This window comes from Solenopsis invicta, chromosome 7, assembly GCF_016802725.1.
Source record: "Solenopsis invicta isolate M01_SB chromosome 7, UNIL_Sinv_3.0, whole genome shotgun sequence".
NCBI lineage: Eukaryota > Metazoa > Arthropoda > Insecta > Hymenoptera > Formicidae > Solenopsis > Solenopsis invicta.
The window spans coordinates 3627614-3647906 of NC_052670.1; the positions used below are offsets into that span (position 1 = coordinate 3627614).

Consider the following 20293-nt stretch of genomic DNA (forward strand, 5'->3'; position numbering starts at 1 on the left):
TGGCTGATATTATACCGCATGTAAGAGGGAGGTGTAGATTTTGCTCGGATATCTAGTAGACAGGAGCTGTCTGTCAGTCAGCACTCCCTCGCGTTACCCCCGGAGAGCGGATGTATTGTCAGAGTAAGCCCTCTTCTCGCTCCTTCTTTCGTCCATCCCTCTCTCCCTGCTGGCTCTCGGGATCTTCTTCCGCTTCCTCTCTCAAAGACCCGCCAACGTATCCTTCTTGCTTCAAATCCGGGCTTCCTTTCAAAGGAACAGAGATATCCTTCGGCGATATCAAACCGCCGTTCAATGGATTCAACCATTGAATCAGGCAGGATTTAGTAATTTTTTTTTTCCTCCGTTTATCCTGTCTTTCGATCGCCGCCGCCGCCGCCGCCGTCGCCGTCGCTGCTGCTGTCCGAGGTGCTCGTGTGCAAGTCTTGTGTGTGTATCGCACGCGTGGACAGCACGAAAGTGGGTGGAAACAATTTCTCATCATCCCGTTGCGATCTTATCTCCAGTAACGGCGTTCGCCTTTCGCGAGGAAACTCAAATCGTTAAAACTGGTGATCGGCTCGCTCGAGTCGTCTACTTTTACGTGTCCCCTTCGTCTCCCTTACGCTTCGTGGCATTTTATTTCTCTCTCCCGATTCGACGACTCTTACTCGCGATTAATCGCCTTCTTACGTTTCGCATCGTAAATGCGTGAGCAGAATGCCATCGATCGAGTTCAGAATGGAAGAGAGCACCACTTCTCTCACCTATAAATGCCACTTATTGGAAAAAATGTTGAACACCCGATGTATAATAATTTAAGATGTAATCACGTTGCACGACGAGAATGTAAATTATGTGATGTAGGATGCGTCGTCTTTAATTTCCGGTTACGTGATTTTTTTACATTTTAATGCACGTAACAATGAACGATAATACCTGAAAAATTTAGCTAAATATAAAATTTGCGCATGCCTTAACATTATTCTTAATATTGAATCTTTTTAAAGCAAACACACATATTCCCATAATATAGTAATGTGTCATATCTGCACTCATTACAGAAACCATTAGTTTTACATAATTATCTCTCACTATTATATTACAAATTATTACACGAGAAATTTTCCAGTTAATAAAATAATGAATAAAACAAAAACTAAACAGGAGCGATAAAAATCATTAAGCTGTAGACGATTTTAATAATTAATACGTCCATTTTTAATCGTCCGTTGTTATGAAAATATTATCGAAATCTGCATTTTAATAAATTTTAATGCAATCTACTAATTGCAATCTACAATTCCTACGAACGTTCTACATATCGGTAAAAGAAAAAGTAAAAAGTTATAACGACTTTAGTGCGAAATTAACGTGCGATCGCGTTAATGTCGGCCAACTTTCGAAGGTATTATTAGTTTGTCGATTACAGCATTCTTTACTTTCATGGCTGATCTATGCGTGACGTGACTACTTCGCTACTCGCGATTGCGCGATCGCGTTCATCATTTCTTGCGGCCTGGTGACTCATTCGCGCATCCGATTACATCAACGTTAAGCCGTGTAAAAGTAAAATTTTTCCACGATATCCATCGGTGATGCGTTGCGGATGTGCGTTATTCGCGTTACATCATGAGAATGTGATAATTCGAAATTACCTTACATTCCTCGACCAGTGTCGTCATAATCGCTATTTTTGTGATATTACAAAATAATATTAACATCTCTAAGCGAACACATTCTTTCACGCATAATGGAAATAATCAGTTTTCACTTTTTCTTGGTACCTTCTCATTGAAATATTCTATTTTTTTTTAAATACAATGCTACCTTTTTGAGGAAGCACTAAGCTTTGAAGAAAAAGATATCTTCTCCTTTTTATGGTTTTTTTTCGGTGGATTTTGTTTTTAAAATATTTTTAAAAGGCAATATTTTCTTGTAAAAGTTAGTTGGGGCAAAGTGTCAAAAGACGGTGGTCGTTTTGGTAGCCGAGTTTCAGGTGGAAAAAGAAATGGTTGTTCCGCAATCGTGTCACAGAGCATTTGCATGTGAATTCTACGGTCTCTCTTTTCTGGCCACCTCGGAGTTAATTAAACGCCTCATAGTTTTCGGAGTGGGGTGACAGAGTACGATTGCTTCTGGCACCAAGTGGACGATCCAACCCTGCACGAGAGCGTCATTTAATAACCGCTTAGAATAGATTTCTGGAGACCCCAAAAGAGAACGCACAAAAGAATCGCGTTCCCGTTGAGCATAAGATTATGCTGCGTTTATGTCGTGCACCCTTTTAACATTAGTATGTTTATTAAAGCTTTTAGTATTTTCTATTTTAATCTATCGACGAAGGCTGCCATTTTTCAATTAACGTCACATCCTCCATATTAATAATGCTTTTGCTCTGAAAATTGCGAAGAGATGCTGAAATAATTATGTCAAATTTATTACAACCACTTGAAATTGAAATTACTAATGTAACGCTGCTATTTTTTTTTTCCTTTTTACTCTCTATTATTTTCTTGTTATATTTATAATCTGATTATTTTACATTGACTTGACCAAATTGATTCGAAATGAGCGTTAATGGAGCCGGGAAACAGGCGCGGTAATAAATAACGCGCATTTTTCGTTACGCGCTGGAACAATTTATTATTTATAAAATGCATTATTAATATACATTAACACATCACATCGTTTTATCGTCGTTTTTTCATCGCATATCGGAATAAATACTTGCAAATACACCGTGACGAAATCGTTTTCGGTCAAAACTCTGTAACCCGTCAGTCATTTCAGCGGGATAATCGAATTTAGTGACATGTGTGGGCGATTTTGCGATTCCGTCAACAATGTAGAACATAAAAGCGACATTGATAAGTTCATGGCGGCGTGCGTAAAAGCTTTGAAACGTTTTTTCCCTATATTGACATCATTCATTGTATTGGCGCCGCGAAAGCTTTCCGAGCACGTCGTATAACTTCGAAAGCCGTTCCATGCCGATGGATCTCGGTTCTTCGACGAAGTCGACGTTAATAATCGATTTCATATCGGACATGGGGTCTCTGCGATGCCTTCTTGCACGGAGTATTTGGGAAAGAGTCTTGCAGGAGGATTTTAGTTCGAACGTATAACATTTAAAATATCATCTCACTGCTCTTTCATACGACATGACACGTACAACTATTTCTCTTGACATTATATTTTTATCTTTTGACAACATATGATATATCAACGGATTAAGCTTTTTTTTTTTTTAAAGAAATGAATGAAAAAAAATTGTGTTGAAATATTACATATGAAGGGTTTCCTGCGAAAAACGAGTTCAAAAAATTAAATTTCCAGGAAATAAAATATTTGTCATCTTCAAACTGTTCATCGTGCAAACATGATAATTTTTTTTGGACATATAATAGATATAAAAACAAAATTTTAGATTTTGATTAATATTTTGTAAACTCATTTAAAAATAAAAATATAAATATAAATCTGGATTCGTTTGATTCTTGCAGAAATTCATTATTTACCGCCTATTTATGTTTATATTTTCTGTTTGATTCTTGTCAGAGCAAAATTATTTATTTTAATAATTATTTATGATGTGACGCTACTGATAGAGAATGGTTTGGCGTTATAACCCAAATTAAAAAAAAAAAATGATCTTATTTGGTTTTTATGAATAACACTTCTTATCGTCCATTGATTGATTGATATAAATTATAAGGAGAAATTGTGTTTGCTAACAATATTTATATATTTTTTTGAAAGAAAAAGACTGAACATTTTTTATATATATATATATATAAAATGTTCAGTCTTTTTTTTGAAAGAAAAAGACTGAACATTTTATATATATATAAAATGTTCAGTCTTTTTCTTTCAAAAAAATATAAAAATATTGTTAGCAAAGACACACACACACACACACACACACACACACTATAAATCCGTATTATATTCCTATTTTTATGTCCTTACATTTTTGCTTCGATGTTCGTATACATGTAATTATCTTCTCTAAACTGGAATACTTTCGTGGGACTAATTTTGCTGAAGCAACAATAACTCGAACGACGAGTGCAGTCGGACGTAAAGCATTTATCCATCGATACGACCATCAATAATCTTGACAAATCGGCAAACGACTTGTCACTGGGTGATACAGTAGCAATCGGCATGCGGTTCCGTGTACGATGTCAATGTACAAATCGGTGGACAAATTAACCAAACGCTAAGGCATGTATTTACGATTTCTGATTACAATTTATTTATACAATCGAAATTACATATACGTAATAGTACTTAATTAAATTAATTATCATAGTTTTTTTAAGTTTGAAATTATTTACATTTATATACTCAAATGTATGTACTTATACTTAATTTAAAAATCAATATTGATTAAAGATAAAAAATTATCTTAATTATAATTTGCAAAGTGTGTTCTATACGCGAACACAATTAAGACACTTAATAAATTTAATGGTTATTTTTATTTCTTTTCTCACTCGTTGTAGAATTTAAAATTATTTCAATAATGTGCTGGCAAAAAATATAGAGTTCTGAAAATTTTCCCATTAGCATCTTTTATGTAACATTAAAGTGAATAATATGATTACTTCAGAGTAAAATATTTTGTTCGTAAAGCGTATTTTTATTCTTGTCTGATTACATAAGAGAGTCGATCAAGTTTACTTTATTAAAAGCTTGTATACCCATTACTAAAATACAACAATTGATGGGTGTTACGTTTACTTTGATTGTTAATAGCAAGTCAGCAATAAAATCATAGTAGTTCAAAGTTATTAACGTACTAAATGCCGCTCGCAGGAAACAACGGCGTTTCGCCGATACGCGCGTCGGTTTTCACATATTTAGAGCTTCATTGATCATGCAGAAAATGACTATCCGCGAATGCGAGAAACCTGGATGTTCATCGATTCGATCGGCCGCGCGATCGGCCGGCGGCGCGGCGCACGACGACGGACGCCTCGCTCTCAGCGCGGGGGATGATACCGCGCGCGAGTCGCGCGGGTACACCCGCGTGTCCGTAGCCCACACGTACACCCGCGCGTGCACGTGCGTACACGGGAGCCCCGGTACACACGCACACACGAGCACGAACGGGGACACGGAAAACGGACGATCAGGAATTGAGGCAAGGTTGATAGTCCTGGATAACAGTGACGCAAGCGCAGACGCGACAATACCCGGTCGATGTTGGCCGGGGCTGGCTGACTGGCTGGCTGGTAGTCGAGGATATAGTTCTCTCTCTCTTTCTCTCCTATCCTCCCCTGCCCTCCTCTCTCTTTCGTTCCCTTTCTCTCTTCTATCCTCCCCCTTCCTCTATCTCCTCTCTCTCTTTCTCTCTCTTGCTCCCTTTCTCCACCCTCTCTTGCTACCCCGCAGATATCATCCATCCTCGTCCTGTCAGCCCTCTCTTTCATCGTGCAACCCTTTTCTCACTTCTCGCGTTTCCGCGTCTCTTCCTCGATCTTTCGTAACTATGGCTCTTCGTTGTACTATTTTGTTTCTACGCTGTCGCTCTATCTAACTTCACCGGTTCATTTCCGAAAATAATGCGACGCGATGCGATAATCTCTCGTCCCTTTTTTTTTCATCTCGCTCCACATCGTCCTCGTCCCTTCTCGCTCTTTCGGAACTGTCTGGCGTATCTTCCCCTCACCCTTCGTACATCTCTCTCTCTCTCTCTTTCTCTCTTCCTCCAGTTTTGTCCATGTCGCGGTATTCCGAAACTCGTGCCGCCGCCATTTTGAAAGTGGTGGGATCTACCCCACCTCTCCGATGACCGGCGAGGTGTCGAGGTCGAGGGCCAAGAGTTTACCTTCGAAGGTCGGAGCCTTCGATCCCTGAAGACAGTCTTCCTAGTGCGATAGTTTCGATTAGACAATTTTCAAAGTCGTTTGGCAACTAAATTTATCAAATTCAGTTGGTGAAAGAATTACGTTATTAGGATTATAACATTACAAGAGATTAATTTGTCCTAAATTCTACATTCCGCATGGCATATCGTTTTAATCACATTGATGCTCGATTTGTCGTTTAGCGTATCATTTCGTTTCATGCTAGAAGAGATATGAAAAATATCTTTTCACCGTCATCCTACTTTTTAATGTGTTAAAATTTCACTTTAACCATTTACGTTTGGAACAAAGACCGTATTTTTTCAAGAAAGAATTTTAAAATAATTCCATGAAAAAAAAAGCAATTGAAGAGGGAGAGAGAGAGAGAGAGAGAAAGAGAAAAAGAGAGAACAAAAATTTTCGCTTTCGTTTATCGTAATTCGCGTATCCAATCACTTCCGCGCTGCGATAATGGTTCCTTTCATAATAACGCGCATTCGATACCCGCGCGCGATCAAATCAACCATTGTATTTGTTAACTTCCGCGCATTATCTTATCAATTGTTTAAACTTACCGATATTAATACGGTCCCTCCTGCGTTTGTGCGCATTTTTTTTTTTACTCTTTATTTTTCATCACTCGTCACCGTAGTGGGCAGATTAACGTGCATGTAAATATTTTGGGAGAGATTTCGTTCTTAATGGTTTTGATGCAGCGCAACGCGCACTGTATCTCGTTTAATCAGACTTAACGTCAGAAACTTCAAAGTCAAGTACACACAGAGTATACACGTGTAATCTTCTTCGACGGAAGGTCGAAGGGCATTAAATGCCTCGTGCGCCATTTTGGCATCACCTACGCGTCGAGCCGTCCTCGTGGGTGTACGTTCCAGCTGATGCTGATGTATGCCAAATGTATCGGATCTTATCGAATACACAGCAAACCACTGACGCACACACGCCCATGCTACGTTCTGGATATCAATGGCAGCTCGATCGAAAATGGATAAATCGAATCGGCTAACATAAACTGATTTCCGACTGGGTCTTCGACGGGTAAACAGCCGCGCAAATTAAAAGAGGGAGAAAAAATAGCTTCGTAGTTATTTTTATTACAATTCTATGAAAATACTTGTTTTTCTGACGACGTAGAAAAAAGAAAAAAGAGCGGTGTACAAATTTGAATGTAGCTTCGTCGCGAAAATAGCCTGCAACAACGCGAACGAAAAGAGAACTCGGGTTATTTTTTGTAGTGTCTGTATAAATACCGTTATTACTATTCTATTTTATCGTCGCGTGTTTATATAGTGCAGAATCTTCATTTGACACAAGCAGGCAGACATGTATTTTTCTCTGACGAGAGCCTGAAACTGAAAACGCTCAGCGTTCAGTATATGAAAAGAAAAAAAAAAAAAATATTGCTCGCGCGGCTTTGCAAAATAAACACGAGAAATTGTTCTTTTCGATATGACATGTCAACTGTAATACTGTGTTTCCATTTGTTTCGCAGGAGAAATTCGTTTTACAGAATTTATATAACACCCTGTGTTATCACGCCTGACGTGACTTTGGCATGAAACCGTTTCTCCCTTCTGCAGGAGATCATTGACCCTTCCCTTTAAAGAGATATCGAATACCTGCAATCGGAATCAATCGACAAGAAAGGTCATCGGCTCGTCGATTCAACGAAAGGCAGGCGAAACCGCGCGAAACGCGCATGTGAAAATAACTAGAGGAGAGACTGCAACAAGAGAAAATGGAATGCAGCAAAGTAAAGCGAAGTTAATGTCGCGTACATCTAACCACAGTTGCGTATTTTAGCAAAGGTCGTCATTTTTGCCCAGCGTAAAAGCTCTCTGTTTCCTCCCCTATCACTCTTATCGCGTCCCTCGCTACATCCTCTCCGTCTACCTCTCTCACTTTCCAACACGCCGATTGGACGACAGCTTACGAAAGTTCCAGGTATTCCAGAGGACCGCCCACACCGGTCCTTCTGTCGCCGGGAAAGTTTCGTCATTCATACTAGCAGGATGGGCTACACTGCTATTAATATCATGGTATACCTGGTGCGCCGGTCTAGTCATCTTTAAAGGTCACGAATATTTTTGCAGGACTCGGAGAAAAATATCATTTTTTTCAATAATCCGCATATCGGTTCAGAGAAAGAAAAAAGACAATCGGTTTAAATATTTAATACAGACATATATAATACAAATATATAATACGGAAGTTAAGATAAAATGTGGAAAGCGCAACTCCAGCAAAATAATTCTCTATTTAAAAATATCCGATAATTTTTTTTTTTAATAATACATTTTCCGTGAAAATAAAATATTTTTCTATTAATCATCTCTTTGCTTGTTTTTGCTGAGAGTGCTCAGATTCGGAGAAGAGTCGTTGTTCATCTCTTTATTTTACAAAAAAATGAAAAAAGAATTTTTCTTTTTGCCTTTGAAGCTGTTTAAATTTTAAATTAACAAGCATATTTTTGATACCCATGACTTTTGATTCTATGATGTGGGATATAGCTGTCATATGCTGATATTTTTGCTTTTCATATTTGGGCTACATGGAAAAGAAAGATTAGCTGCAAGCATCAAGAATCTATGTTCAATTGTACACAGTTAAAAATTTAGCTACTACACACAGATTCTTGCTGCTGCAACTACCTTTTTTTCCGCGTAGATGTGTTTTATCGTTCTCATTGAATTTCTCAAACGTTGTCGTTGCAAACGAAAATTCAAGTCAATCTATTCATTAACCTTTCTCCAAGTATCCCTAAAACTGAATTTTTAAACGTTGCTCGAAACCTATCTAATTAGACTCTGGCCTAGAAGAACATATTTAACAAGAGCTTATCCGAGGTAGTAAAAAAGTTTCGGTTAAAAAAGCTCCATTAAATCTGGCGGCTAAAGATATAGAGGTATTACGAAGACGGAGACGCGGAAGACTCGTTTAATTTATCACCTACTTAAAGTCCAACGATCTCGCGAATAGAAGACCTTTTTTAACTCTGGTTTCAACCTGCTACCTCCCTCGCACCGCTCTTTCCCCACTTCCTCTCTTGATCAGCTTTCTTGGCAATTGCTTGTCCTCCGACTTCGAATTGGGATTCTATAGAACGCTCGTAAAAGGATACGTTTCGATCTTGCTAAGCAAGGTGATACACGTTTACACAAAGACTGCGCCTTTAGTGCGAATTTTACTCTTGTCGAACGCGATGATATGGATCCTTCGATTCTTTTCACAACGTAGTTCGTAAAAATTTTACATGAAGTAAAAGATGTATGATCTTTTTAAGTGACGTATTAATCACGAGAAGTATTGCTCGAAGAATTTTAGAAAATAAAAACACTAGAGATAAAAGAAGATGGCCAGAGATACTTAAATTAGAGGGGATAATAATTTTCTCAAGAGAATAATTTTTATTCTCTCGAAAATTTCAGTAAAAGAACATGATCATCCAGCATTTTTTGACTGGATAATCCTCTCCCTCTTTCTCTCTTTGTCTTTCTATTCGCGGGAGAACCTATACGGAAGAACCTATCTTCAAACTATAGAATAATATATCTGATAATGTAAAGTAATAAAAATACATGACATCTTATAAATCTTTATCGATTCACTCAAAACGACATACTCGTTTATGATCTTTTGTATTCTTTGTTAATCCTCTAGTTTTTGCTTTTTAGTTTAATCTCGCACTTCATCTCTCTTTTCTTTCAAGTTTTTGAATATAAATGTTCTTTTTTTCTTTATTAAATTCTCTCTCGTTCTTTTTTCTGCATTATCGCGTTTATCCCTTCTTATATTGCTCGATATATATTTTATGTATGCAGACCTTCCGTATAGAGATCGTACGTTAATCAATGAATACTGTTACTACTACTAGCAGCGTGTTATAGTATTACCAGCCCTTGAGGAATGATCACATACGTGCATCGCGTTACAGAAGCTATAAACTATATCGTCACACGCCTTCGCTGCAGTCAACCGGTGCAATAGCCGCAAGGGACGATGCTATTGCATAGCCTAACGAGACCTGATGTCTCAATTTCCGAAACGACGTACGTCTCGCGACAGGGGGCGATTGCGACGTGGGGGACAACGCCCCGTGCGACGAGGGGTGATGCAGAGACTTGATAAGGCGCTAAAATAATATACAGCCTCAGCTCGGGACCGGAATCTCCGCGATACCTAATGCCCCCTCCGTACTCATTCGTTTCTTTTTCCCGTCTGGCTCGCTCCCTTCTTCCTTTCTCTATTTTTGTCCCTCATTTTGCCCCTCCTTTCCTCCTCTCTCTCTCTCACCGATTTACTACTGCGCTTTACTCCCCTTTCCCTTCTCGAATTGTTTCTCGATGCTATCCGTGACTCTCCAGTTTGTTAGGGGGATTTATTTGATTGAATATCGACTGCTCGAGTAGCCACCCACGGGTTATAACGGGTGTATCAGTAGCGCACAGATTCGGAATGCGTGGGGGCTGAAAAGATGTGCCTTCGTAATACGTACGTGGGAGAGAGATGTGCGCCGTTTTATTGCTTCTTTAGTAATAAAACTCCGTTCCTTTGTTTTCAATTATTAATATTGATATTGACTTATTATGACGTTCCTGTATCCTTGTCGATTAAATATCGAATTATATCGATTATATATGTGTCGAATAATTAATTATACTCTCGTACCTAAACATTTTGGCATTTAGTTACAAAGTGTATACTTGTATATTTGTGTATGTGAGAGAGAAAGAGAGAGAGAATACTACTTATATAACGTGCAAAAGAAGTAGAGAAAAATAAAGGTTGATCTAATATAAAGTACTTCGTTTCTCGTTCTTCTGTGGAAATACTCTTCAATGCTGATGAAGCAGAAGTACATCGACTTGAGCAATTATTGAGTTGAAGGCATAGAAGCATAATAATTTGAAAACGAGGTTTGCTCCTTTCTAGAAAAACTCACTTTTCTTATTAGAGTTGAGAATGCAAAGTTAGTATTTCTTAATTGCCTTATAGTTGCAATAAGAAACTAAATTTCACGAATGTTCTAGGGAAAGTTTAGGAAAAGTAGGAAGATCCGTAAATTGCTATTAATCGACACTTGAACGTTTAATGAAGTTTGTAAACGTTATTTTTATTTTTGAATATCTTTCTCCGTTTTAAATGTTCATAGTTTTTTTTTAGTTAGAAATTTAAATTTGTATAAATTAAATTTTTATTTATGTGAAGTACTAAAAATGTTTCAAAGATCTTTATGAGTTTTTAGACCATTGCGCACGAAAGTCTGTATAAATAACATTCGCTATAGATAGCAATAAGGTGAGTACTAATTCGGTATCGTTTTAACCGAGAACATCCGAGATAATCGCGCGAATCTCTCACGATCGTATTTGCGCATAGCCTCGAGCGTTTTATCGGTTTTAGAGGCAAACATCTTTTGTGGACCATAGAAAAATAGCTTCTAATAAGGGGTTGCCGGCGAGTGCGCGCTTGTATCGATAACATAGCTAGAATTTTTTTTACAGAGAATTGACTGATAAATAAACGTAGGCTAAAAAAATTTGAAGAAAAACGCATATGATTGCGTTGTCAATTTAATTCAAGAATTATAAATTAAAACTCTAGCATAAAAATCTTCTTTCTCTTACTATGAAAAAGGGGGAAAATGAGAAAGAGGGGGGCACAACTTAGTTTTTCGCTTTAGATAACAACAATCCTGTCTGGCACGTACGCACTCTCACAGGGAAGTTCGCATAATAGACCCTAATCCGAATCTAAATCTGAGCTTACGAGATAAACAGTCTATTAGGGTGGACGGGGAGTTGCAGAGAACCAGCTCGGCCTCTAGGGCGTCAGGGGGTGTAACGGCTACATCAAAGGTATCGGATTGACGAGGAGATCCCCGTACTGCCGCATCCCGGTTTATAAACCGGGAGATACGCAGCCCTCTCCCCGGCAATCGTCAATCGCGGACAATCGGATCGAAACGAGCTTTTCTTGGGAAATCATCGCGAAAAGATTAAACGACGGAGAGTCAGACGAGAGATTTCGAGAGACCGTGTCGGTTTCTCGATGAAAAATTAACGGAGGGTCGATATATCACGGCGGGGGCGTGAATTCCGATATCATTGAATCGAAGGGTGCGACAGTGGATAAATCTAACTTTTTAAAAAACTTGAGAAAATTGATCTAAATCTGGCTTCTTCGAGCTTTAAATTTTATTCTCGCCAATTCTTAAAAGAGCGATTTTATCGTTTAATACTATAATCTCCCCGGTTAAATGGACGTTTGCAACGAGCTTTTTAGAATTCTGCACAAAGTTTCGTACTAAAATAATAGATTTGAATAAAATAGCTTATTTCGAGAAAAATAAAATCTATTTCAATAGATTAAAGTGCTTTATATACGTACATATGGTGTACGTTTACGCATTCTTACATTTTGAATTTATTCCATTTATCGAACTACATTAAAATTCCTTCACACGATTACGTGTGTTACATCATAATACGGGTTGTAATTCACGTAGATATTCGCGTAGATGTTTTTTTGAGAATGCACTCGACTTGAGTGCCGTGTACTTAATTATTGGCAATATTTCGTTACCGAGTGATACCGTGTATCCCGAAATCTATGCGATTGAATCTGTGGTGCAAGTGGTTTTAAAACTCTGATAACAATCGGATATTTGATAATCCGATCGTAATACGATCTCGTTTGTGCTTTCTGCAATAGAAAGCAAGGAATATACGCGAAATATTGCATGCTAAATAGCTTCTGATTGGTGCGTATCTCGTGTCTCGTCTAGTCACGTTTACTACGAGTTGTCCACGTTTAATAGAACAGCCTGTAGATATTAACAGTTATCAATGATAGTTACCAATCACACACGTGGAAAATCCTTTGACCTAATGTTCATCCTGTTTTTATGCAATTGCAAGCTCAGTTCTATACTTCAGTTTCATAGATTTTTGTTGTGTTGCGTCATATTATTTTATATCATATCGTTCGACATGATATAAAATAACAACATAATGTCAAACGAACGAAAAATACTCGCGAAGTCACTTAAATTAGACGTAAAAATATTGCGTTTTTTCAATAAAGCCTGACTTTCAACACGGCGGAGAGCTATTCAAAATGTACCGTCAGGTATATTAACGCTTTCTTGCTCTCTTTCTCTCTCTCTCTCTCTCTCTCTCTCTCTGGCAGGAAACTGTACTTTATATTTCATAAAATTACATTTCCATCTATTATAAGTTGTGACGTGGGACGTGCAGATTAATACGAAGTGGGCGTTCAATTTAACGAATGGGAAATACGCATATTTGTCGTATAACTGTTTAATATCGAAGGCTATCGCTAATTACGGAAATCTACGTAGGTGTTATCAAATTTACTACCAATATACGCGTCGACATAGGGGGTTAATGCCGCTGAATGGAGTAATTTCTTGTCGTTCCATTACAAAGAGCTATTACCACAGTCTCGGGAATCAGTCGAAGTTGCGAACATAAATTTAGTTCGGAAACTTGCAATGCTTGTGGTTGTTATCGATTACGTGTATACTAAAATTACCGAAGAAACGATATCGCAATAAATAAGTATACATATCATTCTACGGTGTGAACAAATATTTTAATTTTTCATTGAATTTTAATTTCCATTGTCTACGTGATTTTTTGACCGATCGGCAAAGAACGTTGCGTTTATTTCCTAAGAAAAAATTTCAATTCAAATTCCAATTTCAAATTAATCGATAAATCATATTTAATAATTCCTTAGTGTAGTATCGAATAATTGTAGCAACTATTCGGCTATAAGGGGCTGCGATTGGAAGACCAATCTTAAGTATGCTCCATTCAAAATGCCATTAAGAACCCCGTCTCGCAGCTCATTCGTACAGAACATTTCTGGGCTCGGCGTACACAGAGCTATCAGCTAGTCGAGGGCGGTATGATTGACGAGCCCTTAAACGAAATGGGATTAATGCGCATGCAAATTTCGGAGTCTCGAGGGAGTTCATCTCAACTCGTCGATAATAATTATTATTAATGATGAAATTAGTGAGCGGCCGCGGATTTAATCAAAACGATCCGTGAAAAAAATCAAGAAATTGGTTTCCCTTATTTGCAAATCATCACTACAAAGGCTATATAAAATTCAGAGATGACAAATAATTAATAATTAATGATTCCTGCAATGTAATTATATACATGTTTAATTCGCAAATTATCGAGAAAAGAGATAGGGATAAAACGAAACCCCAATTTGAAATTTAATAGACAGAAAAACGTGTTTAATAGACAGAATTAATATTTGTTTACTAAAATTATAAGTTTTGCTATCGTATGATATTAGAAAATATCTTAGCTTAATGTTTGTACTAATAATTTTGTCTTTGAACTGAGATTTTTCGAAGATAGAAGAGTAAAGGACTGTGGAGAAGTGGAAGCTCGGTTTTGCATTTATTTAGTATTTTGCGATATCTTTGATAACTTGTTAAGGAAGCCAATTGACAGAGACAAAATTAATTACGGAGCTGAGGGGCTTCCAGGCTTCAAAGGATGCGAGTAAAGTATTTCTCGGAAATGGAAATGTAAATGATGGCGCGGGTACAGGCAAACGTCAAATTTTCCAGCCATTTTGCCAGTTGTGCTTGTTAGAGGCGAAATTGGCGCACGGCCATATATCGTACAAAGGAACTTCTGCAAAACCGAAGAAACTCCCGCGCCGTTGATTTGTGTACCGCACGCGGAATTCTGCAAAATGTACTCTGTAACTTCCAGAGCATATTCTTCGGGAAGCTGTTTCCATGGAAAATCATAGCTCATCGCTATTTCAAAGACGTAATCTTAGTTAGCGAACTATTCGCGGGCGCTTCTTCTCGTAAATACATCTTCCTTCATTTAATCTCACGCAGACACTATCATTTACCTGTTTTAGCAATCCAATTAAATTTATTTCAATTTTAATTGCCCAGTTACTGATCGTAATAGAAATGTGAAATTACAGATGACCAGGATCTCAATCGATAATTATAATATCTCTATTTTAATTTGCTTGGACGATTGCCCATAAATTTATTATAATGCAGTTACTCAAGAAATTAAACATTTACGAGATATAAAAGAAATTGTAAAAGTACCATCAAGTGAACGTATTATTGTGTAATATTTCTTATAGTTACAAAAATCAAAAATTTTCCAATTATATTTCAAAACAATTACGTACAACATTTAACAAATGTTGAACATATGTTTATTGGTTTATTCATATTTATATTAGAAGATCCGATCTCGAAGAATTGAGGTAACAGTTTGCTTATGTAGAGAAGCTTTTTAAAGGAAGATCTTCTTTTAGTAGAAACTCGATTATATTATTCTCGCGAGACAGAAAACGAAGGAAATCCGCTCGAGGAGGGCTGGTATAATATAAGCTCGCTATTTCGCCATTCACGAATAGATTTGTTCGGGGTTTCGAAATGAGCTGAGAAATCGTCGCGAACGTTGAATTTTCTCCCATAAAACGCTCCCTAGAGAAAAAGAAAGAGAGAGAGGGAGAAAGGACGGATGCAGCTCCGTTCGCTATACGGAGGGTGGAATCGGTTTCTCGGATTTTACGAACTTTCGTTCGATAACTTACTTCTTTACTCTCTGCCTTTCTCTTTCTCTCTTCACCGCTCTCCATTCTTTTCCCGACTTCCTTCTCTCGCGTTCTCATGTCCTTCACTAAGACGTTTGACGGAAACTTAGAATATAAACGAGCCGAAACCCCTCATCGGTACGTCAACTCGAACGCTGGGATGATAGATCGACTCTTTCGACGACACCGCGAAGATATAAATGCATACCTTTGAAAGGCTAAACTGGTGGGTTTTCCAGAACGATTTTGGTAAAATAGCTTCAATTATAAAGCTGTAAAAAATGTTTACGGTACATGTAACCGATATGCGCGCGCGATTTAATGTTTATTTAAGTTTTCTTCTTTTCTTACAAAAAGTAATCGTTACTACATTGCATTTATGATTTTTTTGATAAAATTTAAAATTACAAGAATGTAAATTATTAATATAAAATTAAACAATTGAAATAAAATATTCAGACAAAGAAAATAAAAAAAACATCTATGTAATTAGTTCAGGACTCTCGAAATTTAGAACAATTAATAGTTAGAAATTAGGCTAATGAGAGTCAGCGCGGGTAGAACTTGTGCGCAATCACAAGTATTATACAATCTATTTATTCATTTTAAATTACAAACGAACGTTTTGATTCGCTTTGGAGTCATCTTCAGCGTATCAAGGAAAAAATAAAAATTCTAGCCGTCATCAGTCACCAAAAATGGAAAGTAGTCGAGTCACCAACGGTTTGCCATTACGGATTTGGCAAAGCATTGGTGACTCGACTATTTCCCATTTTTGGTGACTGATGACGGCTAGAATTTTTATTTTTCACGTTGATACGCTGAAGATGACTCCAAAGCGAGTCAAAACGTTCATTTGTAATTTAAAATGAATAAATAATTTGTACAATATTAATACTTGTGCTTGCGCACTTTACTCGCTGGCTCTTATTAGCTTAATTTTTAATTATTATTTGTTACAAAAAAGTATTTAGAGAACTGTACAAAATATTTATTTAAAAAGTCAACACCATCTCTCTATGAAAGTAATTAGAATCGTAGAGAGTTGTTGGAATCGTTGTGCATAAGACAGAAATAAATACGTTATTTCCACATGTTCCAGGTTGACTTCGGCGACGTTTTCATACCTCCTGACTTGAAGGTACCGAAATTGCAAGTACTTCCTGAATTTTCGAGATTGGCCCACGGCCTCCGCAGCGGCAACATCAGTATTCTAGATAGCAAAACGATCTACATTCCAAATTTACATTACGACGGTGGCGGACCAGACGCTTACTTCTGGGTAGGCAATGGCTCCGAACCCACTCATTTTGGCATCAAGGTTCCCAATGAAGCGGGCAAGTAAGTTGACAAGCAATGCAAAACAGTTATATAATGAGAATTAATTTTTATAAAACTTATTATTTTTCTATAAAAAAATCTAGAGAATTTAAAAATCTCTATATAAAAAATTGTATGAGGAGTAAATAAATACTATAGCATAATTTATTTTAAGATAGTAAATTTATATTTTTATACATTTCAAAAACTCATTTTAACTTCAATGAGCTTTATATATAATTATTTTTAATAATATGTATTTTATTTTCTTCATCTATATGTATATATTTTAAGAAAATAACATTATCTTACAAGAGAATACAAGTAAATGTTTTTTTATCATTATTATAAAGTTCTTTTGAAATCATTCAAGAATATTTTAAAACATCTCTTTCAATCTCTTATAATTTCGACGATATTTGCTTCAAAAGAAAATAACCGATCTTTTTCAAAAAGGTTTTTTACTCCCTTAACGTGCAATTTAGCACTTATAAAAATTTATGTGTTTCTTATTTCTATATATATTTTAATATATTCAAATCTTATTGAATCAAAGGGAAGACACTTAGTTATGTTCCCTTGTTAAATTTGATTAAAAACTGTATTTCTGCAAAAGTTCTGGACTCGTACTTTTTAATATAAAACATTTTATTCGATTTATCGGAACAATTATTAAATCTCTTTAATCCGTCTACAGAACTGTACCATTAAGAGCATACCAAGGAGAGGACATTGAGATCGTCTTGCCAGAGAACTTGACGGTGTACGACATAAACTGGCTCGCGGTGTGGTGCGTTGAATATAGACACAATTTCGGGCATGTTCTAATTCCAAAGGATCTCGACGTTCCTCCGGCTCTCGGCCAGACGAAAATTACGGTAAACCAAAATGAGTTCTCCAATTCGCCGCCCTGATACACCCCAAACTTTCGTGCCTTATGTACCCTCATTAACGTTTACTATGAAATGATAATAAACGCGGCTTTACTCTTTGATATACATGATGAAAAGCTTCGCTTTAATAGAGACGAATTGAATACACTATGAAGAGGGATATTTGTGCCTTGTGTGATAAAACACATGTAATCGTTAATATTTTAGATTCAATAGAAATCGTACCAGCAAGGCTCTTGCTTTGATTATTTTTTGAAGCAATTGTAGAATATTTTCTTAAAACTAAATGAAATCCAGGATGTAGATTTTGATGTTTATTAGATGAGAACTCTTCAATCCTACGTCTCTCTGACAATGTAACAAAACCATTATCGTTTAAATATCCTGTATTCTTTTTAATAACTTGATTTTTATATGGAATAGCCGCCGTGGTGGTACAATCCAGTAAGTACAGCACGATCGATTTTGCCGTTATGCCGATAATCCCTCACGATGAGATCACGGGTCACAGGTTCGCGATTATTTTCTGTTTCAGACGAGCAGCACACCGACACCTAAGCCGGTGAGCAATTGCAAGGAGATGCTGGACGGCCGTGTCCAAGTGCAGTGGGAACTAAAAGACGAGGATCACGTGCAGATTCGGGTCTCGGGACGCATCAAGGAGGACCAGTACGTCGCGTTTGGGTTGTCGGGTCGGGATGGCATGGCCGAGATGGTCGGCGGCGACGTCGTCGTGATCGGATACAATAATAAAACCGGCAGGTTTATCGCCGAGGATTACTACATGACAGACATATCTCAGTGCGATGGCAAGAGGGGAGTATGCCCGGATCAGAGGATTGGTGGGAGAAACGACGCGAGTCTTGTGCATGGGGAAAGGAAGAATGGCATAACAACGGGTATGTTTTTTTATAAATGATGGCATTAGGAATGGTAATAATACACGGTTAATTGCTATGTTTAATATCCTTTGATAATTTTACTCCTCACGCGACTTAAACAATGATTGGTCTTACATAAGAGACGCTTTTACTAGTTACATAACTAGTTATGTAAATTTATCAGTTATATAACAAACATTTACGAAATATTTTTGGTTGGATAGTTTAATTGTATTTATAGTAAATAAATTAAATAAATTAAGAATTGCGTGAATAAACAGAAATTTTCTAGTTAAAAATCTATTTAAAAATATTGTAATTTTTAATGTGAGAACTAAAAATCACTTTTCTGAATATTTTATATTTCCATATTTGTATCGTTTTGAATTGTGTTGTATACTAAGGAAAACTTAACGTTATACGAAACAGGAATTATCGTTAGTGTGGTGGGATTTACTTCAATTGCAGTTACGTACACACGTCCATTGAGGACCAATGAGCCAGAGAAGGACAGAATAATCCCGGAAAGGGAAACGAGCGTGATCGCTGCCATCGGATCTCTGAATTCGCGGGGCGAAGCCAATGCTCATGAGAGATTCGATAAGACCACCGAGGATATTCGTATCGATTTTACGTCGAGGAATGTCCACGAATGTACAAATTCCCTGTACAATATTCCGGATGCGGATCCTGAACTTGAACCGTGGACACCGGCCGTTATCGATGACAAGAATGTTTTCAATGCAAGAATTGGCCCGACTGGTGGGAAAAGAGGATATTCACGAATCACAGGTACTAATCACGATATGATTATACATTTTAACTTGTTTTCATTTATTAAAACCGCAATCGCCTTATATGTTAAATGTACGCGAAATTACTTCATGATGGAACTTGAAACTTAATTAAAATCTAATTAAAAGTATCTTATAAAAATACTATCTTATATTAATGAATTGGCGTATATATTTTTGATTTATTTTCTTATTTTTTAAAAACAATATTAAGTAATATGGAATACTAGTATCGTGATAATTTTGAATTGTTCGTGATTCTTTTTTTTCTTAAAGTTATCTAGTATTTTAAGACCGAAACCGATTGATTTTAGGTACACCTTCTTGGGGTATCGCATGGTATATCAATGGTTTCCTGATCCCGGAGATCACCGTCGAGCGAGGAGAAACTTATACTTTCATCGTAGAGGGTGGAAACGATCGTTCCAATCCCGCTAGGTGAGTCGCATATTTTTATTTATGATAAACATACCGTCCAAAGTGCGTGTACATAATGTGAAATTAAATCGTTAATATTATTGTGGCATAATTTTATTATCTATTCTATTTTATTCTATTCTATTTTTGTATAATATTGTCAATATGACATTGCATTGTGAAATTATGCTTTTGTATGCCATATAGAAATCATCCATTCTACATAACCGACAGTCCGGAGGGTGGTCTTGGACAAATCACAGGAAGACAAACTGAAAAGATATTTGCTGGTGTAAAGTACGATTCCTTTGGATATCTTAAGCCGATAGCAGCCGGACGTTATTGTGAATGGGTCCGCACCAAGTTGGATAATCCGGATAATTACGAGACGTTTGAGAGCTTCTTCGAAACGCTCGAACTCAAATGTGACAAGGGCGAGCCTGCCAAACTCACGTGGACTGTGGAGGAGGACACGCCGGACTTAGTCTACTATCAGGTATGAATTTATG

At 37.1% G+C, this 20293-nt stretch overlaps 1 protein-coding gene across 8 annotated transcripts in view; it reads left to right on the forward strand.

Moving 5' to 3' along the window:
- LOC105199931 (protein Skeletor, isoforms B/C) overlaps positions 1–20293 on the forward strand; it is an 80278-nt gene that overhangs the window by 54549 nt on the left and 5436 nt on the right. For 7 of the 8 annotated variants that reach the window (XM_026130350.2, XM_026130349.2, XM_026130347.2 and 4 more), the window contains 7 exons: positions 16582–16820; positions 17497–17677; positions 18116–18136; positions 18228–18591; positions 19042–19365; positions 19682–19805; positions 19992–20280. In XM_026130350.2, the coding sequence (XP_025986135.1) occupies positions 16582–16820; positions 17497–17677; positions 18116–18136; positions 18228–18591; positions 19042–19365; positions 19682–19805; positions 19992–20280 (1542 nt within the window). The remainder of the gene's footprint in view (positions 1–16581; positions 16821–17496; positions 17678–18115; positions 18137–18227; positions 18592–19041; positions 19366–19681; positions 19806–19991; positions 20281–20293) is intronic. The other variant, XM_039452133.1, reaches the window with a different exon arrangement.